The 25,413-nt window shown below is 37.3% G+C and overlaps 1 protein-coding gene across 3 annotated transcripts in view; it reads left to right on the forward strand.

The window, feature by feature from the left end:
- Nucleotides 1-22,830, forward strand: part of LOC124272224 (GTPase IMAP family member 9-like) — a 52,039-nt gene extending 29,209 nt beyond the window's left edge. The window contains exons 1-3 of one of the 3 annotated variants that reach the window (XM_046707376.1): nucleotides 20,019-20,317; nucleotides 20,811-20,855; nucleotides 21,233-22,830. In XM_046707376.1, the coding sequence (XP_046563332.1) occupies nucleotides 20,311-20,317; nucleotides 20,811-20,855; nucleotides 21,233-22,434 (1,254 nt within the window). In that variant the 5' untranslated portion in view covers nucleotides 20,019-20,310 and the 3' untranslated portion in view covers nucleotides 22,435-22,830. Of the gene's footprint in view, nucleotides 1-20,018; nucleotides 20,318-20,810; nucleotides 20,856-21,232 lie in introns of those variants that run through there. The other 2 variants (XM_046707377.1, XM_046707378.1) reach the window with 2 other exon arrangements.
- The last annotated feature ends 2,583 nt before the right edge of the window (nucleotides 22,831-25,413 follow it).

Here is a 25,413-nt window from a genome sequence, read left to right on the forward strand (position 1 = left end):
AAATGAACAGATTATTATTTGTTTAGTTCTTAACGGATTGTGGGATTAAAAGTCACAAGTCACATGATTGTTTGTTTAACTAGCTTTGAGCTTGACGATATCACACCGATTAATGAACTCATGGGATTATCAGTTAATGCTTTTACTCAAATTGCTTCCTTCTAGCAGCTAATATAAGACACGCTGGCCGTAAGACTGTGATCCAAACTCTTCACGGCATTGGCTGGAACATTGGGTTAAATAAAATGTGCTAGGACAACTGACTGATGTAGTGCTGTTGCAGATGAAAGTGTTATGATGATAGTGCATTTTCTGATGTCATGTATTTTACTTGAATGATTACATTAATTTTATAAGTTAGGTTCAAATGTGGTAGTGCTGTTGATCATAATATTGTTATGACTTGTTAAATAAATACATTCTCAATACTGATCTTTTTTGAGTTTATGACTTTTTTTCCTACCCACTTTTTTCTATGACTTTTTTTCTACAACCGAACAAATTACAATGTATGCCGGGTGCACGGTTGTGCACTGTTTGTATCCCGCCCCATTGAAAAAAAACCGGTATCTTCCCATAAGATAGACCTCCCAAAAGACAGACCGCTTAAAACAGCACATTTTATGGTTGGTTGCATAAGGCTTAATGAAGCTGTACCCTTGATAATATGCATCCACGGCAGTCAGTGAACCGTGAAGCAGTGGTTCAAATCGACTATTCAGTACCATGTTAGTGAAATATATGACTGAATTTCATGCTATATTTACATTAAGAGAGATTAAAGATATCTTGGCCTAAGGTTATGTATTATATGGTTTTATAAAAATCTTTCTATGATGTATATTTTGACCCTCTAGATAGCAGTGTCTCATAAGCCTGTTAAGATTTTTTAATATCGCCCTATGTTAGTCGAATTAAGTCAAAATGAGTTGAATTTGTTTCATGATACTCATAAGTATACGCTCATTCATTTACAACTTCCAAAACATGGAAAAACATGTATTTTGAGTAAAAGTAAATATTCTCGCCCATGGGCCAAAATGATCTTCGCCCATGGGCGAGATTTTTTAATATCACCCTAAGTTAGTCGAATTAAGTCAAAATGAGTTGAAAGGATAAGGTATGATAAGGGTGGTTTTTGGCCAACAAACAGAATTGGCTGAACACATGTTATTTGTTTAGAGACAAGATGGCTTTGCATAAAAAAGCTATTTTTTAAATGATCTGAGGCCATAATTTCAATGCAGAGGGGCCAAAAATGGGTTTTATCAGTTCCCATGAAAAAATAACAAGAAATCTGAAATATCAGTGTGCCATAATGACTTATATACAACTATAAGTTTATTTACATACAAACAGTGTCAGTTTTGCAACAGGTATTCATGATGAAGAAACATGTCAACATCAATCACAAGGTTTTAACTTCAAGGGGCCCAATTAGGGTTGCAATACATTGTGGACGATAATTACATTACTTGCCAATTGATTACCAAAAAGCTCATTATTCACAACTTTCTTTGCAAACATAAACTATAGGTCAATTTTACAACATGTACTTATGATAACCAATCATGTCCCACGAAAAATCACAGGGGGCCCATTTTAGGTCTAATTACATTTTGGGCACAGCTTGATTTTAACAAGTAAGTGTTAAAAGTCAGTATTCACAACCGGTTTTAGCAAATATACAGTAAACATCTCATTCACAACATGTTATTACAATAACCAATCATGTTGCACTAAAAATCACAGGTCTTTCTTGACCTCAAAGGGGCCTATTTCAGGTGAAATTACATTCTTGGCACAGCTTGATTTAACACCATGTAAGTGTTAAAAGTCAGTATTTACAACATTCTTGCAAATATATACAGTAAACATCTCATTCTCAACATGTTGTTATAATAACCAATCATGTTGCACTAAAAAGCACAGGTCTTGTCCTCAAAGGTGCCTATTTCAGGTGAAATTACATTCTTGGCACAGCTTGATTTAACACCATGTAAGTGTTAAAAGTCAGTATTTACAACATTCTTGCAAATATATACAGTAAACATCTCATTCACAACATGTTGTTACAATAACCAACCATGCTTCCCTAAATATCACAGGTCTTGACCTCAAAGGGGGCCATTTTGGGTGAAATTACATTCTTGGCACAGCTTGATTTTAACACCATGTAAGTATTAAAAGTCAGTATTTACAACATTCTTGCAAATATATACAGTAAACATCTCATTCTCAACATGTTGTTATAATAATTAATCATGTTGCACTAAAAAGCACAGGTCTTGACCTCAAAGGGGCCTATTTCAGGTGAAATTACATTCTTGGCACAGCTTGATTTTGACACCAAGTAAGTGTTAAAAGTCAGTATTCAAAAATCTTCAAAAAGTAATTATTCACAACTCATTCACTGCAAAGATATATAAAACATCCACTTTCACTCTTCATCCACATGGTCATCAATCTCTGAATCAGTTTCTGAATCACTGTCAAGAACTGTAGCATTCAACCGTGTATCACTAGAGCTGCTGGAAACTGGCATATTGTTTTGGTGTCTGCCATACCCACATCTTCTCTCAACTGAAAAACAGATGACTTTATATCAAAAGAAAATACTGTTTTAAAACTTTGATATTATAAATCTATTCAAGGGTAACATTACTTATTTATTTTCAAATGTCAGTAGTCTGGCCTTGAAGGCTTATGCAGATTTAATCACCACTGAGACATCAGTATTTCTGAAATTCTGTCACATTAAATTAGAAAATTGAAGAAAACATTATTGGTTATTTTTTAGCACTCATATTATGCTTACCTTCCACCTCAAGTTTTAAGTTGTCATCTTCATGAAATGACACTTCTGAAATCAGTCCAAGCAAATTTCTCTTATCTGAAAACAAATATTTGAAATCATAAAAGAATTATCAATATGTTCAAGAAATTGGTGCTTTCTAATTTTTCTAATGCTAAACATGTCAATAGCATAGTTATATAGGGAAGGGAATTGACCTCCAAAAGCATAGGTAATCAATTGTTGAGGCCACTTTTTGATCAATTATAGATATAAGATAAAAACAACTGTTAGAGCACATGAAAACAAAGGTAATCAGTCCTCAGTTTTAATATGACAATTGAAACCAATAGTCATTGATTCTGTAAACATATTTTTAAGCAGAAATAGTGAACGCTTTAATTGATTATGCGATTTGGTTATCGGTAATTGACTGGCAGCCCACAAAATATCCATAAACTAATTATTTGTTTGATCAGTGCACCACTAATTAACAGCTCTGGACAGTTTGTAAATGTTTACTTAAAGAAATTACCATACTAACATTTTGAAACAATGCTTACCTTCTACAAAGTGGAAAAGTCAGTGTCTTCAGGCTTAAACAAGATTTACATGATGTTAATTCAAGTTTGTTTGAACAGTGTAACTTACCTTACCAAACTTAAGAATTTTTTTTTACAAAATTTGTATTTCATGTGCACAAGTTTTGTCAGCCAATTTACAATGTTTAACTTAACTTTTGAAGAAAAAAAAAGTAGAAAAGAAAAAAAACATTAGGATTTGAACCTGAATGTCTGATAACAGAAAAGAATTGAGAGGCCATCACTGTAACCACTAGGCTACATATTCTATTGTTACTATTTGTCACTTTAAGCTGATATATTACACTTTGCAACAATGTGTCACTTGACGTCTGCTTGCTTTTCATAATCTGCTAGACCTTGATACAATGTTCTTATTCTAACAATATTAAATGTAGCCTGATATATCCTAGAAAACATCAAGGTACATTATTTTTGTTCAAATGTGTATGTTTATACACAGTTACATCCAGTGGAATGCCAGTGTTATTTGACAGTGACAGGTGACACAGAGGGGTTTGCTAAACAGATGATAGAACAAATATGATAAAATTCTAGCATAATTACAAAGATTCTCACCTTTAGAATGCTGCCTGATCATATTTTGAAAAATCTTTTGATGTCTTCTTATTTTTCCAGCAGTGATCAACAGGGTCTCCAAAAAACTACCCTTGTTTACCTCAAAGTAATCAACCTTGAGAGTCCCTTACGATATTGAAATTTTTTAATAAACATGTTTGATAAGTTCATTTTAGTGCTCTAAAACATTCAAAATAGTAATGAATCATGGTATAGTTGTGTAAATGTGACGGATAGTTTTCAGAGATATTACTTTATGCCAATGTTTATTTTTGAGGTGTTGTATGGGGCAATTTCAAACAAAAGAAAAAATGTACTTTTTTAAACATTTTGATATGAGTAAAAGCATGACCCACCACAACTTTTTAGGAGTGCATTCTAATTTACTCTCTTCATGTGTGGTGAAAAAATTGGGATGGGTCAAGCTTTTGCTCACACTTTTTTATCACTCTGAAAATATGAAAATGCAGGTTTTTCGAAGATATTGTAAAATAGGTTAACTTTGAGGTCTTCAAAGAGGAAAAAACCAGCACTAAAACATATAAAAAAACCATATGGAGGTAATTCCAACAATTTATTTAGCATTTTTTATGCTAAAATTATCATGTTGTAGAACTTTGAATATCATGAAATTTTGTGGGCCAATAAGGGCCTTTATCATACCTTGTCCTTTGTGTCATGATGCTTATAAACATACACTCATTCATTTACAACCTCCAAAACATGAATTCTGAGCGAAATTAAACATTTCGCCCATGAGACAACCTATTTTCACCTATGGGCGAGATTTTTTAATATCGCCCTATGTTAGTCGAATTAAGTCAACATGAGTTGAATTTGTTTCATGATTCTCATAAGTATACACTCATTGATTTACAACCTCCAAAACATGGAAAAAACATGTATTTTGAGTAAAAGTAAATATTCTCGCCCATGGGCCAACATATTTTTCGCCCATGGGCGAGATTTTTTAATATCACTCTAAGTTAGTCGAATTAAGTCAAAATGAGTTGAAATTTGTGTCATGATGCTTATAAACATACACTCATTCATTTACAACCCCCAAAACATGAATTCTGAGCGAAATTAAACATTCTCAGGCAGAATTTAAGTTTAAATTTAAAGTTTTCGAATAATTTTTTTTTCATTTTTTCATCCTTGGCATGTATTCATAACAACTGCATGTTTAATTTGGTCAAATCCCTTGTCAGAAAGTGCCCACAGTGCGGAGAGTTTCTGGACTTTTGTGTGTGCAGAATTAAATTGTGACGTGTTTTATACATATTGTGAATTTATAACATGACTGTAATATCTAGACATTTTATAGATTGCCAACGTCGATTATGTATTATTTCACACACACGCCCCAAATGCGATCTAGTGTATGTTGACTGTCTCATTACTCTTCACGGCGAAAAAAATGGTTCTGTATAATGCTACGTACAACAAATGACTAAAGACAAAATGCAAATATTAAAATTACACCAGACTAAAGTTACAGCAACACTGTCAGGCTATCGTACCTTGTTCGAGGAATGAATCCATCAATATCCACATAAAGGAACAACATGCCATTCACCTTCAGCTGACAAAGAATCCGGCTCCATGTCATGTGTCTTGTAACAGTCTAATATGCGAAAAAGTGGTATATCGTTTCAGGTTTTTCACATTGGTGTAGAGTCTGATTGGTCACCCAAGATAGCACACCGGGCAACTAATTGCATGATGTCTGCCATTCTATAACAAAGTAATTTAGTTAGTCAATAATAAGTAATCAATGATTGTATTGGCGGTTAATCCTTTGAAGGGAGGACGTTGTTTTTATACGGGCACTTTACGACAGGGTGTATTCAGTATAGATTAGTAAACCTACATACATTAACACTACCTTTTGACAAATCCACTGTGCAAGATAAAAGTAATTAATCAATCATCCTGTTATCGGTTAATCCTTTGATGGATGTTTGTTTTTGTAACTCAGCTGATAATCCCCCTTGCTGCACTTCCATGCGCATATTACATAAGATGTAATACATTTGCCACATCAGACCTTAATTTATAATGTTGAATATTTACTCTAGACACGAGAAATGCCAAATGGGAACCTTTGTCGGGTAATCTGAGGGGTGTTACCAATAATTATACTTGTTATAAATAAATATATTCAATAAATCAATATTCAATAAATTCAATAACTGACCATCAAGTGAATAATGACAAATAACGTGTAGGTTTGCCACCAAAGACGGGTTACAGAAAAGGAGTAGTAATCGCTGTATTGCATGCAATTTTGACTGCCTGACAAAAACTTATAGGCCGACACTGTTCTGAGGATACGAACGGAACTGCATTTTTGCGTAAGAAATACATTTGCTGTATATACCTATTTACCTTCAGATTTCAGATTTTTCGAACAATGGCAAGGTGGGGTTGTTTACTTTACGGATTCAAATACATCAAATGTGTGTTATTAATATCATAGCATAGGTAATAAACGTTATATTTTTACATGACATGATTGAACCGAGGTAAAAAACACAGAATTAGGATCAAATTATATCAGTCATTATACCATCCAGGCATTAGATTATCTGAAAATGTTTCCACTGCTGGGATTCTTTATTACAGTCAGACAAAGACTACCAGGGATATTTTCAAATAAAGGGCATCCACCCTTTCTAATGTCCCACTGTTTAGGTTGAGGAAATTCTGCTAAGGTGGACAGTAGCCCAGTCCCAGTGCCCGTCGCGGTCAGGTACCGACCAGCCTGCAGCTTGGTTTCGTAATTAGACTGAGAAACATTAATCGCTCTGGATCACTGCCCCTTTAAGTTGAAAAATAATGTAAAAATACAGTGAGGTGCTAACTGATAAAGCTCATCTTGCTTTTTGGAGGGTTGGTTACGGCCATTGACATAGAGGATGGTTCTGAGGGATGGGGAGCCAGTGAGAAGACCTGTATGTCAAAGAGTGATAACAATTAAGTAAAAAATGATCATCCAAACGCGGCTATCGTTTGGTCAGATAGCGTTTTTTTCCAGAGAGAAGACTATTCGTCTTGAGACGGGCAGAGTCGGGGAAGAGCATTACATGTAATAAAAGTCCGACACATGTGCTCGATCTTTCACTGTAACAGTGTTAAATGCCGAAAAAGCCAACTGTCTGGACGAAACGTTCCGATCATTGACGCTCCAGGCCTGTTTGAGATGGACATGTCCAATATCGACATCACCATAGAGGTTGTTAAGTATATAGACATGACTGCGCCTGAACCACATGCCTTCGTTATGGTTGTCAGGATAGATCGATTTACGAAAGTAGAACAACATAACCTGGAACACATACTGAACGTCTTTTGGAAAAGAATGATGAAGTGCCTTGTGGTTCTATCTACCTGAAAGATGACTTGGATTATGGAGGCAAAACTATTGAGAAATATCTTGAAAACGTACCACACATGCTTTGAGATCTTCTGAAGTTTTGTGGCAATAAATATATTGATTTTAATAATATGGCATCTCCTGAGAAGCGGGACGAGACGGTTCAAACTTGCATTTATCCCGACCTCGGGTATTGTTACATGTAGTGCCCTTCCCTGACCCTGTACCTTCCAAGAAGACTAATCTTCCCAGTGGGCAAGCCTTCTCTAAACTTCGATAGCCGCAACTGGATGATGAGTTTATACTCCATAGTTGTATGTTGCTACATAAACCCATGCCAATAATGGTTGTCACCCCCTTCAATTTTATTAATAGGCTGGGGGGTGACAACAATTATTGGCATGAGTATATATGCATTTTCTAGGCAAATATACCATACCAATTAGTGTTAAATAGATCGAGCTGAGTTGTTATAAAATATATAGAACAATAATTTGTTTCTTTTGTTATGCTACTTCGTTACTACTGAATCATTCTGTTGTTACAAACTGTTCTCCGCCCTTACAAGTACATACCAAAAAAACGTTGTTTGGTCAACAAGTGAAACATAGGCAACAAAGTATAAGTATGGCATAATCTCACAATTCGAATGTAGTTGAATTAATATTGTCAAGTGGGATTTCCACATTCGTTTTGTGTATAAATATGTTGAGATTTAGAGGTGCAAAATAGGTGGGTACATAATTATGGCGCATATATATAAAACTGTTGTGAGCCTCTTCTATTTTTTTACTGCTGTGTTTTCAATCTCCTCCACCAATCTTAAGGATGCAATTAACAACTAACAGACCCGCTAATGTCATAATAAAACAGTGGTTCTCCCAGGAAATCATTTCCAATGTCACACTGTTCTCAATGTCTCCTCTATGTCTTATCAGTGGTCTGTTTGACGTGACTTGAGTGATCGTGAGGTGTGTACATTCTCGTCCTACTCAGCTTTCTTTGGCCATATTTCAAGGGTCTTATTTATATATTATTCTCTCTATATGACCTTCCAATGATACACTTGTGCGATGAACAACCTGATCGTACCTATAAATACATATTACATTGACAGTAAAATAGTCCATTTGAGTAAAGAGTAATAATTAGAAAACAATTATATGTATTAAATAAATGTTTGATCGGCATTCTTCGTGCACTCTATGCCATGCCTCTCGTTCTATATACACACACACTCTAAGGGAATCTGTTTTTTGGTATTTCTAGCTTCACATTGTTCCATTTGTATAAAGAGTGTTAATTAGAAAACAATTAAATGTATACTGTTTGATTGGCATTCTTGAAGTTGGTGAGTCAATAATGAAGCATACAACTTCCTGTTTATTGCATAGAGCTACGTTTTGGTGTAGATTCTTATACCGTTATCTAGCAAAGACTGACTACAACCAGATGATGATGATGATGATTGGGGGATTTAACGTGCGCTTTACCACACAATGCGTATTTCGCACACATGCCTGCCTGTGTTTGTGTTTGATCAAAAGTGGGGCGTTGTTGGTAGTGTATGCAATGTAGTAGGACATGTTCGGGCGTTTCTGTTTCTGTGCAGTGTGTACATTTGTTTGTTTCGTGTGGTGGGTTTTTAAATTTGATGTAGATAGCAATTTAATTTTTGTGTGACCTGTTTGTAGTTTTGTTTCCTGTGTATATCTTTAGACTTTTAACTGATTATTATTCTTTTTGTGTGTTTTAGTAGATCTTTCAGTTTAGAAGTTGAATGCTGGAAAATAACTATATCCTCTTATAATGCTCAAAAAACACTTTCACTCAATAAAGCACAAGCTATATGAAATTTGTATGCTTTACTAGTTTGTAAATGTGGAAAGCAGCTTGGAGAATGGTAACGAGTAAGGCATCAAGTAACGATTGAAGAAAAAGTGATTGTATCCCATATTCATGTTCATAATCATATTCAACTCAGTATTAACATAATGTGGTATGTAAACACACTAGGAAGATGCATTTCTGTAACATAGAGCATAAAATCAACACCAGATGTGAGTATAGGATGGTCAGAGAATAGGTCTACTTGTGACGGACGGGGTCCGATAGGAGCACTTTATTTAACAACATCCTAGGTCGGGACGAACACGTGTGGTCCAAGTATCACCGTTAAATGTCAAAGCACCACCTGTCAGAGGTTTGGACAAAACATTCTGATCACTGACACTTCCCGGCTGTTTGATAAGGGCATGTCCAATTGATTACCATCTGGATTAGCGATGAAGGAGAGATAAAACTATTGGAGATTCTTGGGAAAACGATTGGACGAGAATTAATTTCAGTAGCTATAAAAAGAAATTGTGGACGCTTTACCAGAAGTCTATCAACTACCCCTGTGACAAGTAAATCTCTTACAGTTAAATCACCTGTAGATGAGCCACAGGTTACTGATAAAACAAACAGGAAGGACGAAGCCAATTAGTTGGAAATCAGTTATGAATTGTATGGAGATGGTATATGAGTATAAGGGTTTCACTTGTGAATTAATTTTATCAAAGTCATAACTTATGTTAATGCACATACATCTGACATTCTTTGATCGCCTTTTTCACAAGATAACATCAAAATGCGTGTAGCGTCTAAAGATTACAAGCCCTTGTTCGCTCATTTATATCATTCTTGACTAGTCAAAAACATATCTTCAAATTACTGTTAATATTTTAAACTCTATCGTAGGTAAACTTTTGCTTATTACGATTGGGGGCGGTCTGTAAATAATCGAGTCTTGATTAGACAGCCCAGTGATCAACAGCATGAGCATCGATCTAAGCAATTGGGATACGCTAACATGAGTTTACCATATCAGCGAGTTGGACCATCTGATCCCGCTGGTCGCCCCTTACGAAACACACATGTGACGATGTGCGTGTGTGAGTGAGTGATTTTTGTTTCAAAGTCTACGATACTGGCACGGTTACCTGATCCTGCAGGAAATTTGAGTACAAATATGGTTACTAGCGCTCTTTGCCTGTCAAGCGAGGGGACAAGATGGATCGGAACGCGGAGGGCCAGTCTCGGTCACTTGGTAGATTGCTCAAGTGGTTCCTAATGAATATGGCCTTGTGGTATCGTGTTCTGAGTATAGATTTACACCACATAAATTTAAGGAATACATTAAGTCAGAGATAAGTATGTGCTTAACAACATGAAGCCCCCGCCATTCACACAATTTGCTTTAGACGTAAATGAGTGAGCCAGTGCCTGCAATTAGGCCTGCAGCAACAGGTTGTAGCTACAAAATATCGTCTACCAGGAATCGCATTTGTAATTGACCAACTTTAACCTAAATGTTTCATTTTCATCTATCAATCACAGGCTTATGCAAGAGACACTCAATAAGAACCTACAATATTTATCGTGCTGGGCAAAACGTTGGCTTGTGATATACAATCCAACAAAACAGAAGCTATACTTTTCAGTCTTAAGAATAATAATACAATTCTAAATTTAGAATTTGAAACTCAGTGTGTACGTTTGGAAAAATCTCATAAACATCTTGGAGTAACATTTTCTTCTGATTGTAAATGGAACACACATATTGATAACATTGTAAAAACAACGTCCTTGATGGTTTCATCAATGAGAAAATTAAAGTTTATGTTAAACAGAGACACTCTTAATAAGATTTATATTGTATTCATAAGACCACATCTTGAATATGCTTGTGAATTGTGGGATGGTTGTTCGGTAGATTTAACCGATAAAATTGAAAAAGTTCAGTTTGAGGCCGCCAGGATAGTTACTGGTTTACCAAAATATGCCACTAGAGATACTCTGATATATGAAACAGGTTGGCAAATGTTAAAAGAAAGAAGAAGATGTCGTAAATTGTCTTTATTCTATAATATATACAACAAAAATGCTCCATCCTACCTTTGTGATCTTATGCCGCAAACTGTTGAATCTAGGACAAATTATAATCTTAGAAACATTCGTGATCTTCCCTGTACTATTCCCGCACAAATCTCTACAGTCAATCATTTTTCCCATCATCTGCACAACTTTGGAATAATCTCCCTTTATATGTTAGAGAATCAGTTTCCCTTAAAAGTTTTAAATCGCATATAAGCTCGCATAAGTCAAAAGCACCAGGATATTTCTCATTTGGTAATAGAAAACTCAATGTAATTCATACCCAGCTAAGATATTCAAATAGTAGATTAAATGGTGATCTATATAGGATCGGTCTCATAGAGAACCCCGAATGTAATTGTAAATTTACCTGTGAAAATTCTCAACATTATTTTATGGAATGTTCTTTGTATTCTGTTATCAGACAGGAAATGTTTCAAAATATTAGCAGAATTTGTAACATGAAAGCACCAACAAACCTAGACGTACTATTAAATGGCAGTGCAGATCTTCCGTATAGTGACAATATTCACATTTTTAAAGAAGTTCAAAAATATATATCAAATTCCAAAAGGTTCAGTGATCAGATATAATGTGTATGATCTAAATAATTCATGTATTCATTGTATTGTATATATCATTTTGCATATATCTTTCTATCCCTGTACATATAGTTTGTTTCACTTTTGCATGTAAGCACTGTAAATAGGAGAGGGTTTCACTAAGTTGGCATAACTTGTACCCAATCCATTCTCTTGAATAAATATGTTTAAATCAACCTAAATGTTCTACATTGTATCTAACGCCTCAACCTTAAGCGACGTAGCCAGTCAAACTTTGATTTTGTTTTTTCCATGTCCTTGTCATTTCGTGGAGATCGATGACAATGTCAATCGCTGGGTTGTCTGGTTACGTTGTTCACGGACCGTGGTCACAGATCTGGAATCTCAATGAGGGTGCCGTCAAACTTGATCCAACCAAATTAAGAGCTCAACATGGCATCGTTAGGGACAATCTACGATATATGTACAGCCTCAATACCTGTATGGCAATAATAAAAGGAAATGTTCTTGTTTCTTTTCATCACTACCTGCACTTAACATTAATAGACGATACAAACCTGAAACGAAAATAGAAGAATCACTTGTCTGCGTATGGTATGGAGACAGTTGCATAATTATGTCCATGAATGCATAAAGTGCACATGGTCAGACATATCATTCTCACGTCAACTGTAATGTATGTGCCGGAGAAGTGGCTGCCGTTACAGTACCGTCCTACCTACTACTCGATACTGTAATGAATTGAGCGAATGTGTGATGCGATATATCGATAATTGGTATGGTTTCTATCATGTTAGCCATGCTATCCAGGCAATCAAGAAGCCCACAAACTAGCATGCCGATCAGAGAATATCTTTTCATAAAGACAGTTTTAAACCATATTATAAGACGGTTGGTTACATGATGACACAACTACTTCTTGCAGCGTTATTTTAGCTGCTGCATATATACAAAAACTATTTCACACTTCAATCGTGAATATTTGTGGCATTTATATATCATTAGAAAGTTTACGTAGGATTGGTCGTCTCTTGGCTCAAAGGATGATATTGGTCCACACATTTCCCATAATGGTGATTCCAAAGCTGGGTACTTACAATACTCTTTTTATGAAGAACCACCCATGTCATAAGACCACAATAACTAATAGGTGACCCGGGACCCTTTAGATTCGTTCATTGTAACCCGATAATGCGGGTTCTTTGTCTTTGTCTCAACCTCTTGTTTGCCGGTTTGACATTAATTGCATGACACCATGATACACCTGAACAGCTTTGGACAAATTATCCAATCATTGTAAAAATAGCTTTTTCCAACAGAACATTATAGTATGCTGAAATACCATTTCCCTTGACGAGATTCTTGTGAAGACTCGCCCTAAAAGCTGGACAGAGGTGTAATATTCAAACAACCATATGATCAGAACTATCTCACTGCAAAAACTACACAAATAAAATACCTTGGTTGCCAAACAGCGGTTACTACCCTCTCTTGTGTGACTTCTTAAAGAGTTATCACCTTTGTTTAACAGGTAGCACTCAGGTTGTAACACAGATTTAACACTTGCATAAAATGACAGATATTTGGATGAAGATGTATTGTTATGCCATTCCTGTGCACGTGTTGGAGATTATGTATAAATAGTTTTTCATAAGCATGTAAGTATGTGGTTATATTGGTTAGGTCCCGTTAGTCCGACCTTTGGATGGGGGTAAAACAAACTGGTCGGTCTGCAGGGGTGTATCTTTAAGGTCGACTGGTTCTAGACAATAAGCAGTCAATGTTTTTACAACGGTAGGGTTAATGCTAACATGTTCACCGGAAAATAAGTGGAGAAGATTCACGGTGTAAAATGTCATTTCTATTTAAACATTCATTAGGACGGTAATTTCTATTGTCTACATTATAAATAATACACATTCATTTAACATAATATGTACATAAAAAGTTTATAGCACTAAATAAGCAACTATAAATAACATAATATACAATAGCACTACAAATGACCATTTCCTTATGAATTGAATTAAATAATGCAAAACATATATGGTGAAAGCAAAATATACAGGTAACACAGATATACCAGAACCAAGAATCACGAGCTCAACCACTTCACACAATAGTAGGCATTGTCCAAGTACTCCATCAACGTCAGGTCGTTATTTGCAAGCCTGAACTTCAAGGTATCTAGCCATTCCTCCAAGTTTCTGTACTTCTTCTTTCTGGGGCAGTCTTTGTATTGCATTGCACTGAAGCATCTTTGCCTCGTTCAGTCCTTGTTCATCTGCTAAGAACTTGTCCATCTCGAAAAGGTTGGGATGTTGTTTTCCCACAAGTTTCTTGAGACGACCATGCTAACCCCCGAGGTTGTTGTTTGTGCAGGGACCGTCAGTATTTTTGGTATAGTCGAAAAGATACATCTTGACTTCATTGTGTATTGGTATTTGGGAAATTATGTCGTTCACTGTTGAGACTGATATTCAGTCTTTCTGAATGCATCTCCACGAGATCACTCTCCCCTTTTCTTCTTGTTCACAATAAACATATAACCATTTACATATATGTATCTTTCACCACGAGAAGTAGGAAGAAACCTATTGTGCATTTGCCATAACTGACGTTGTGGAAATGATGATGAAAACTGTCAGTTCCAAAATTCTTATAGCATGCAAGTTTATGTAAGCAATTGAATAACTCACTACTAATGAACTGTGTGACCTAAACTCACTCACTAAACCCGCTGGTACACATGTCAACCCGCTGGTACATATGTCATATTTTGTCGCCTGAGTGGACACATTTTACATTTTGTAGAAAACCAGTGTCTTAATCCCTTAAAACAACACCGTTTTCACAACACAGAAAATCAAAGGATTTTTAGCTCGACGCAAAGGTTCGAACTTTCGGGACTAACCCGTTATATGTGACAGTTGGAGCATCGTCAAACCTTTACCATGGTGCATAATCGTATCTCTGTCAAACAACTACCCCGAGACGTGTTTTTCCTGCCATCTAACATTCAACAAGGATTTCACCACTACACACGATTTCCAAGCCTACAATTATGGACATAATCTCGAAGGTGCTGAATCATGCAGAACACATTGTACACACAATACATGTACTGCAGCTTGTTCCCGAATGTACTTCCCATATTAAAGAGAGAAATCCTGTTTTGATGTGTTTCCAGCAGAATTTTAAATATATTCAAAACATTAAGAGGAGAATGGACAGAGGACGGTTTTCTTTTGTTGTGTTGTTCTTTTTTGTTGTTGGTTTTGTTGAAAATACGTCTATGCAAAAAGAATACCCAGTCATGGTTATCCACATAATCAGAATATTTTTGACGTAAAGGGCAATATACACGTAGCTGGGTGAATTATAGCAATCCACAATGCATTATAGCAATCTATATAAGGTTCTAAGTGTTCTGGCTATGGGTAGGTATGTGCGGCACTTCTGTCAGCACCCATCATTCATTCAGTAGTTTGCTTTAAACCTGGGTGATTGATTGATTGAGTGAGTGAGAGTGAGTGAGAAGAAATATATTTTATTACAGTGTCACGTTACGATTTACAAAGACATACATACATTCATGTGGCACAAACAGTAATGATATACTAAAATGCCATCAGGCCCACGAGACAGTAGATTTCTTTTTTGATTATTGTATCAAAATAACGTACTGATTACAAGTAGTAGATATATACATACATACGATACGCACATATGAACTTGTAGTAAATATAAGACAGACAGAAAAGAGCGGAGATACCTACGAGTTTTACAAATTTAAGACGAGACGTGAAGCTGACGACATCTGTACATTTATGATAGGAGTGCAGTTTACATTACATGTTCTTATTCATTAAAGATAATACCTGGTCGACTGGTGGCAGTTGACGAAACCCTGGTTCTACAGATTCAACGTAATTAAAAAAAATGTAACGTAAATCCATTGCATTCAAAATTTACGCAGATGACAGCCAAGTGTACATCAGTGCAAAAGCATCCCAATTAAGTGGTCGGAACACCCAGCTAGAGACCTGTATCGCAGAGGTGCGCTGCTGAGTCCAATTTTCTGAAAATGAATGACGAAAAAACCGAATTCATGATTATTGGCTCACAGCAACAACGACTGAAAGTCCCACCCCTCAGTATCACCATTGGCGACAGCTCTGTCAGTCTCAGATCATCTATGCGGAATCTCGGTGTGATGTTTGATCCATCCTTATCCGTTCAACCCCACGTGAGATCCCTCTGTCGTTCTGTCTCTACAATATCAGCAACATCAAGAAATATCTGACTGTGGATTGTCTGAAAACTCTTGTGCAAGCTAGTATCACATCCCGCCTTGATTACTGTAACTCGCTGCTTTATGGAACATCCAGCTCAAACATCAAACTCCTACAGCATCAACAGAACAGCTCTGCTCGTCTCATCACGGGTTCCAGGAAGCACTGTGAAAGCACACTAATCCTGCGGGAGCTACATTGGCTTCCTGTACAGCAACGAGTCACCTATGCGCTGCTCTCTCTTACATATTCAGTCCTGAATGATCCCACTGATCCACAAATTCGTACAAAACTTCAAATAGAAATCTTCGATGCAACAGTGCTTTGAATGATCTCGCCATGCCCAGAACCACCACTAAAATGGGGGAAGGTGTTTTACAGTTGCAGCCTCAGCGTTGTAGAAAGAACTTACAGCTGAACTGAAAAGTGCAAAATCAAGGGATTGATTAAACAAACCCCTTAAAACACACCTGTTCAGACAATATTTTAGGTTTGAATCCTCGAACCCCCATTCATCATGTATCATCTTAGCTTTTACTGTATTTTTAAGCATCACTGATTTGTATCATTGTGTTATTTTTCTGTAAAGCGCCACTGAGCAGGCGCTATACAAATACATTGTCATTCATTCATTCATTCATTCATTTTTCCAACGGACTTTTAGGTCGAGCAAATCTTCCCCACTCAATGTAAAGTGGTATAGTGCCACAACATAACCTACTTAGTATAATGAGATATGATCTCTTCAGTGGAGTATGGACACAGTACTGTTTAACCATGTATACTCTCCCAAAAAGAAACGCATTATGAAAATAGCAATTTCATGTAGCAATGAATTAAAACGTGATTCATTTTACAAAAGGTTTTGCTCTGTTTATGAGTCCTATGGTGTTTATGTTTTGAAACATTACAACAAAACGCACCATCCGTAAAATAACCGTATTTAACAGCATGATTTTCAATTTCGGCGTGTAGTGTCACAGAATACACAATTGACATGCAATGCACGTGAAAGTTGGGGATCAGATAGTCTCAATGATGGGTATAAAAGGTTGATCACTGTCTGTCGATTATTCACTGTATTTGGAATATTGTTGACGAACGCAAAATGCCACGTCTAAGAGAAGCCAACCGTCATATCGCCATTGGTTTGCTTGAAGCTGGCCAGTCTCAACGTGCAGTTGCCCGACGCATGAATGTTCACCAAAGCACCATTTCACGGCTCTGGGAGAGATATTGCCGGCAGAATGCGGTAGCAGATGCCCCTCGTAGTGGGCGACCTCGAGCGACCACTGCGGCGCAGGATCGCTACATCCGGGTACATCACCTGCGTCATCGAACAGCTACGGCGACCAGTACCGCTCGACAAATACCCGGATTGAGGAGGCTTTCTGCACAGACCGTCATGACAGGTTGAGAGAGGCTGGTTTACGTGCCAGAAGACCTTATTTTGGCCCTGTGCTTCGACAACAACATCGTCGACATCGAGTTCATTGGTGCACCAACGTTCAGGCCTGGAACCTACCGAATTGGCGTCGAATCTGGTTCAGTGATGAATCACGATTTCTATTGGAACGACGCGATGGAAGAATGCGGGTGTACAGACGTCGACGTGAACGTTTCGCCGACGATTGAGTTCCCCAGGTGGACATATTCGGCCGGGGAAGTGTTATGAAGTGGGGAGCGATCACCTGCCGTAGGAGAAGTGATTTGGTGATGATCCAGGGCAACCTGACAGCTCAACGGTACTGTGACGAAATCCTACGCCCACACCTCCTTCCAATCATTGATCGCCAGAGGGAGTTGTTTCAACAGGACAATGCCAGCGGGTTGACATGTGTACCAGCGGGTTTAGTGAGTGAGTTTAGGTCACTCATTTCATTAGTAGTGAGTTATTCAATTTCTTACATAAACTTGCATGATATAAGAATTTTGGAACTGACAGTTTTCATCATCATTTCCACAACGTCAGTTATGGCAACTCGCACAGGCACTACAGGCAGAGTGGGCTGCGATTGGGCAACACGAGATTCTGAGACTTATTCGTTCGATGCCGAGGCGATGCCGTGCAGTTCTGGATGCCCACGGTGGTCACACGAGGTATTGACTTCAGCGCCACCACACGTCTCCATGTGACACTCAAACTGTCTTTCCTCCAGTTCGTGCCAAAGACGGATAAGTCTGCATTCCCAGTGTGCAATTTCGCTATATTTCATTGACTCACAAAGCCTACAAGATGTTACAAAATAAACATAAAAATACAGTTAAAATTCCTATATGCGTTTCGTTTTTGGGAGAGTATATTATCAACTGAATGCAAACGACGCCAAAAACGTACGATTTCATTTTTTTAAGGTGAAGACTAACCCATACAACTCGAACAACTAAGTTTGGGGTTTTACAACCTATCAAGAATGAAACGAGACGCTCAGTTGATACAGCTAAACTGTGTTCTTGCCCAGATCTCTGCACCATAAGACAAAATGAGTTGTACATAAAGTTCATAAAGGGTAAAAACCTTACATGCGAAACCACCTGCAGATTTAAATCTACATACGATTACACTCGATGCAGGACTAGCAGATTTAGCTATTAGCAATTAAATATAGGTTAAGGGTTACATCCCGACGCCTTACAGCAGTACTCAAGCCAAGTCATAAGTCTGACAAATCCACAAAGCGCGCCCGGCCTGCTGATTGGCCAAAATGGACGCCAGTTTTGACTGACAGACTGGATCGGTCTATTAAGTGAAATTTCTGTTATTTCAAATATGTATTTTACTAAGTATCTTTACTCAGAAGCATCACCTCAATTGATGTATCAACTTCTAACTCTATGTGTACACGCTCCTCGAATTCGTCTATCAGATTGTTCAAAATCTCATCCATTTCTGGCTGTACATTTGAAATTGAATAAACATTTAGACATCAACAGTAATCATGTCTTGTTAGAAAGTAGTAAGTAAAACACAGTGGGCAGTAATCTGTGATAGATCAGTGAGTCTCCATTATCTTTGTCTCTCTTCAATCATATCTCGTAATAATTCTTCTCACATATTTATCACTATTAGTGACACTTGTGAAGTAAACTACCGAAAATAAACTTACAGAAAATACTGGCAAAGGCACAATAATTACTGATGAGATGCAGAGTGACAGCAAATAGGCTGGCCAACTATACAACAACCAAAGGTAGATCTACAGACTGTAGTCGTTGGGCATAGGTATTCGTCACTTGACGTAATTTCCACAGACCTTTTTTACATGTACATGTTAATTTAATGTAACATAAATAATCGTGAATTCTCACGTGATTGAGGAATCAACTCCGTTACAACTACATGGAAAGATTTCCGCCCTGAACCCCCGGTTTTGTTCATCATCCCATGCCTAAGAATAGATGTTTTTTCGTTGTTGTTGTTTTTTTTATAGAAATCCTACCCGAACCCTAAACCTAACATTATGCTAAACCTAAACCCTAAACCTAAACCCCTAGAAATAATCATAATAAATAGAATACATTTCAAGCTGGAGTTACGGGCGGAACTTTTGCCACGATGCAAAGAAAAATCAATTCGTAAAAATAATTCATGCAACACGAAAAGAAGTACTGTCCGTTCATAAACAAGATATATCCGTTATTACTCCTCTTTATTCAAGAGATCTTTCTGACATTTAAATTTCATTGAAAATAGATAATGGTGTTATTTATAATTATATTTACTTACGTCAAGCATATCCATGGAAAAAGAAGCTTGGGACTGAGTCATTGTCGCACTGTGTAAGCGGATAACCGGAAGTGAAGAACCAAAACTCTCGGCGAAGTATCGCCTACGGAACCTATTTGTATTGGTGTCACGCAAATCTCGCGAGTGTTGGCATTCCCGTCTTTCTCTATTTCTATGAAATTATATACCTCGGTTGCCAAACACTTGTTACACCCTCTCTTGCGTATCGTTAAACGTGACGTCTATGACAACACTGAAGGATGTACCCATACTCGGGGAATGGGGTGTTTGGGATTCCCAATGTCACAATGTTCTCTTTGTGATCAATAAGCTCTCGCGCCTATTTATATTTCAACGCTGGGGGAAACCCACGGCTTGTGACGTGTTACAGCTTTCGCTGCAGTGCAGTTAAACAACAAACCTGATTCGTGTTCAGATGTACACAAGGTGAGTTTAGTAGGATTGAGGAATAACATGGCAGGTATGTAAGCAATCAAACATTCATTTGAAATAGATCATCGATCAATCTTGAGTCTAATGCTACAATGGAAAATGCCATGAGTGTTGTAATTTCAAGACCTCGATCCTACAAATATGAAAAACAGGTTCTTCTTTCATTTTTGGCTTCTACATGTGATTATGGGTTGTTGTTGACAAGGAACAATGACCATGATCTGTGAATATTCTTATCGCTGCCTTGGCCGTTCTCATAGTTTGAAATGAAAGCGAAAGTACAATTTTGTACTTAATTATATGTTTGACATAATTATCACGTAAACGACTGCCGTGCCTCACGTTAAGAGAGTTTAGCGTCTTCTCACAAAGAAACCTGTTTCGGAAGATAATGGATACTTTTTATTTTCAGACATTGATGTTTTACAACTTTATGAGTTACGAACCATCTCATATATATTAAACATGCCTTTAGTATAAGCCAAATGTAAACTATTCTGAACAAATATTCCTGTTTGTAGGATTGGATCAACGACAAAGAAGCAGAGACAATATTAAGAGAATGGGTGAGTAGAAGAATATCTTATATGTTAAAATATCTATCCATAAGTCAAGGTTTAAATCCCGCCAAAATTTAATTCAACATCACCTCAATTATGTGATAACAGTCACATTGTTACATACTCATACTTTTTTGCATATGTTCCAACGACGTGTAGGAAACAAATAAGTATGTGGAACGTGTATGTAACAGTAGCATGTAAATGTAGAAAACAACCTATAACATCCCTATAGGTCAGGTGTCAAATGACGACTGAAAGAAAAAAACCTGATGGTTGCCAAACTTCATGTGAATCGGTAACTCAGTTCGATTTCCTCACACGAATAGAATGGCAAAAAGCTTTCCCAACATAAAACTATTACGTATACAATTACCACCCAGATACGCCTATTGGATGGTCAGAGAACGTTTGTCCAGAGAGAAGACTGGTCGTCTTGGGACGGACAGGGTCTGGAAAGAGCACTACTTGCAACAACATCCTAGGTCGGGACGAATTTAAGTCCGACACATGTGGTCAAAGTGTCACCAACAAATGTCAAAGAGCCATCTGTCAGAGGTTTGGACGAAACGTTGAGATCATTGACACTCCAGGACTGTTTGATACGGGCATGTCCAATGCCGACATCACCAGAGAGGTGGTGAAATGTATTGGGATGACTGCGCCTGGACCACATGCCTTTGTTATGGTTGTCAGGATCGATCGATTTACGAAAGAGGAACAAGACACAGTGGAACACTTCAAGAACGTCTTTGGAAAAGGAATGATGAAGTACCTCATGATTCTATTTACCCGAAAGGATGACCTGGATTATTGCGGGAAAACTATTGAGAAATATCTTGAAAACGTACCACAAATGCTACGAGATCTTCTGAAGTCCTGTGGAAATAGATATATTGCTTTTAATAACAGGGCATCTCCAGAGGAGAGGAATGAGACAGTTCAAAGGTTTCTGGACATGGTGGACAGGATCCACTCTAACAATTCTGGCGAGGTCTACACAAGTGACATGTACAAGGAAGCTGAGAAGGTTATGCTGAAGAGGGAGGAACAACTCAGACAGGAACATGAGGCTGAAGTAAATAAGGAGAAGAGAAAGATTGAAGAAGAATATCAGACCAAGATGACAGCAATGGAAGAGGCCCAAACGGAGAAGATCGCTCAACTTGTACAACAGTTAAGCATTAAAGAACAGCAGAAGGAGCAACAGCTGGAAATGGAGAAACTGAAACTGGAAATTGAGAAACAGAGACTGCATATGGAAAGCGATCTTCAAAAGGAACGACAGCGTCTGGAACTGGAAGCTGAACGGAGGAAGATGTTATGTGAGGCTAATCCTCCAAATTATAGAGAAACGGCTAAAAAAGAAGTCAGCAATGAAGAAGTGATGGTGATGAATCTCATCAAGGGTGTTGTGAAGCTGGTCGGACCCCAATTACTTGTAATAGCTTTGGATAAGATGGGCGAACACTTTGCCAGTAAGCTGTCAATTGCCCCTGCGACAAATGAATGTGATAAAGCTGAATCATCTGTTGATGAGGAACAGGTTACAGATAAAACCAACAGGAAGGAGGAAGCCAAATAGTTGAACATCAGTCATGCATTGTATGGATATATTTTTTTATATGAATATACTGGCTTCACTTTGTGTAAAATGTTTCAAACGCATAATATCCAGTTCCGCCTATTTCTTCAATCGTCCACTGATTACAAACCTGTGTTAGCTCGATCATATCATGTTTAATATTCCCCAAAAATATATCTTCAAATATGCGTGTGTGTTTTTATTATATTACATCTTCTATCACAGTAAATCGGTTGTATATTTGTCCGTTCTAGTATGCGCAAAGCTCATATATCTTTTATGAAGGATGAATTAACATTTGGCGCTTCAGTGTATTTGTGTAAAACTAACATTGTATTAGGGTTTTGTGTCTGTGAAATCACACTTCTTAAATAAAACGGTTCTTTTCCAAAAGTCTTCAGACTTGCTGTTATAAAGTACCTTGATATTCGGAAAACAATTCTTGTCTCAGTAAATTCGACCTGGGGAAGCATGCCCACTTATCGCATATATTATTATGTTCAGACCAACAGTAACACAAAACACCCAGTGGACCTAGATGAGGAGGAATCAGTCTTTGTATGTAACCTGGGCATGGGTCATGGACATATGGATTGTGTAAATGCTAATCTCTGTCATGCTCTGCTTACCTTGGTCGTATTCCAAGTCTGAAAATGAAGCGAAGGAAGGATCAATAGTGTCCCCAGAGCGAGTTTGAGTGAGTTAACATTTTACGTCACATCGGCAATTTTTCAGCCATAGCGTGACGAGAATACATTGGACTTTTATAAACAATGTGTAAATATTATAACAGATGTCACTAAAGGACAGTAAAACAACTAGACTATCACAGTTAAAGCTGACACTAGCATGTAAGGTTAAAATTAATAGCATTATTTTGACAATACGTAATGTACAAACAGGCTATAAGTAGCATGTAAAGTTAAAACTAATAGTATTATTTGGACAATACATACTTTAAAAACAGGCCATTGATCGCCAACAACTGAAGGTAGATCACTATACTAGGGACCATGGGGACGTACAGTGCCTTTGCTACCTGCATGGGCCCTAGTTGGATTTACACCATCCCTTCTGCTATTGGCGATTGTAGTGAACATTAGCCGTACATGAATATGACACATGTTCTGCTATTAAACACATGTGGTATGAAAACAAACTATAAATGAAATGGTACTTACATACCTTTTCAGGGGGTATTGTACTCAGGGACAGATAGTGAGTGAGTTAGGATTTACAGTCACATCGGCAATATTTCAGCCACATCGCGAGATCACCAGCAACCGAAGGAAGATCACCATGCAGGGGACGATGGGACTTACAGTACTTTAGCTACCCGCATGGACCCTTGCTGGATTTGCATCACTCCTTCGTGTATTGGTGATTTTTGCACAAATTAGCCATAACTTAAAAAATAACAACATTTATTCTACGATAAAAGTCACGGACCATCATGACGGTCTTCACAGCGATGACACACCACAGAGTTTCGACATTAATGCGACCCGTGACCGAAATGTTGACATTTATAACGACGGAATGGAATGGGGACAGACACATCCACCCCGATGTGCTTCAGTAGCCAGGAACCGAGCCTATGATTCGACATTTGCCGAATTATTTTCATTGGACTGATCTATTTTGTGTTGACGCTTCTTCTTTTTATTTGGAGATGTATTTGTGAGATGATGGAAAGGAAATGATTCAGCAACCTTGTCCCCCACCCACCACGGGTGGGGTTTTAACGCCGCTTTCAGCAGTATTTCAGCTATATGGCGGCAGCCTGTAAATAACCTGAACCGGACAATCCAGTGATCAACATCAAGAGCATCGATCTACGCACTTTGGATACGATAACATGTGTCAACCGAGTCTGACCATCCGACCCCCTTCGTCGCCTCTTACGACGAGCATGGGTTGCCGAAGATCAAATCTAAACCGGATTTTCACGGGTCTATCAAAGATCGGAGACTCAGTCAAATCTCAACTCATCAGCCAATTCAAGGACATTTCCCTACTAATGTATGGCATGTTTAAAACAAACAACATATAATACACAAAGACTACCTGGAAAAGAACCGTTGAAGATTTAACTCTAATAACTAGCAGAACATATATTGTATGAAGCTGTCAAAAAATCATTTAATGGATATTCAAGGACAGAATGTATTCCGAAAAAGACAAGGTGTCACAAAACATACTGTAGAGACTTGTGGAGGTAGTTTCGGGGTAGTGTTTACTATTCAAACTTACATGCATTTGCCATATTGAGTGAGGCAGTTATAGAAGGGTAGTCCTTTTCAGAAAACATACTTATCTATTATTAGAAAGATAGAATGATTTCACTGCACCCTAAAGGAATATATAGCAGCGGTGATGTTGACTGTTTAATTTGTTTTACCATATCATAAAGCAGTTATACAAGAGGACATTTGTTGACAGCATAAAACCTTCAAATTGAATTATTTCACTGCACCCTACAGAAAAGATGATAAACGATTCAACACATTTTGTTTGTGAAAGTACAAGGAAACAGATTCAGTGGTGTTTATATTTGTTGTGTTCAAAATTGATAACAAAATTTGCTTACTTGGTTGTTTATTATATAGCCATGGTAGAAACATCTCCCGAATACAATTATATTTTGGGCAAACAAAGAATATATGGTACTCATCTTCAATTTCAAGTAATTCACAATTTTTGCATACTATATCCACAATATTGCTGTCACATGATCTTAATCTACGATATCCATTATTCTTTGAATCATGTAATGAGATTCTGAATTTACATAAATGTGTTCTTAAAGAGTTATCACTTATGTTTAACAGGTAGCACTCAGGTTGTAACACAGATTTAACACTTGCATAAAATGACAGATATTTGGATGAAGATATATTGTTATGCCATTCCTGTGCACTTGTTGTAGATTATGTATAAATAGTTTTTCATAAGCATGTAAGTATGTGGTTATATGGG

Source organism: Haliotis rubra, unplaced genomic scaffold, assembly GCF_003918875.1.
Source record: "Haliotis rubra isolate DU_JTF1 unplaced genomic scaffold, ASM391887v1 Scf1674, whole genome shotgun sequence".
NCBI lineage: Eukaryota > Metazoa > Mollusca > Gastropoda > Lepetellida > Haliotidae > Haliotis > Haliotis rubra.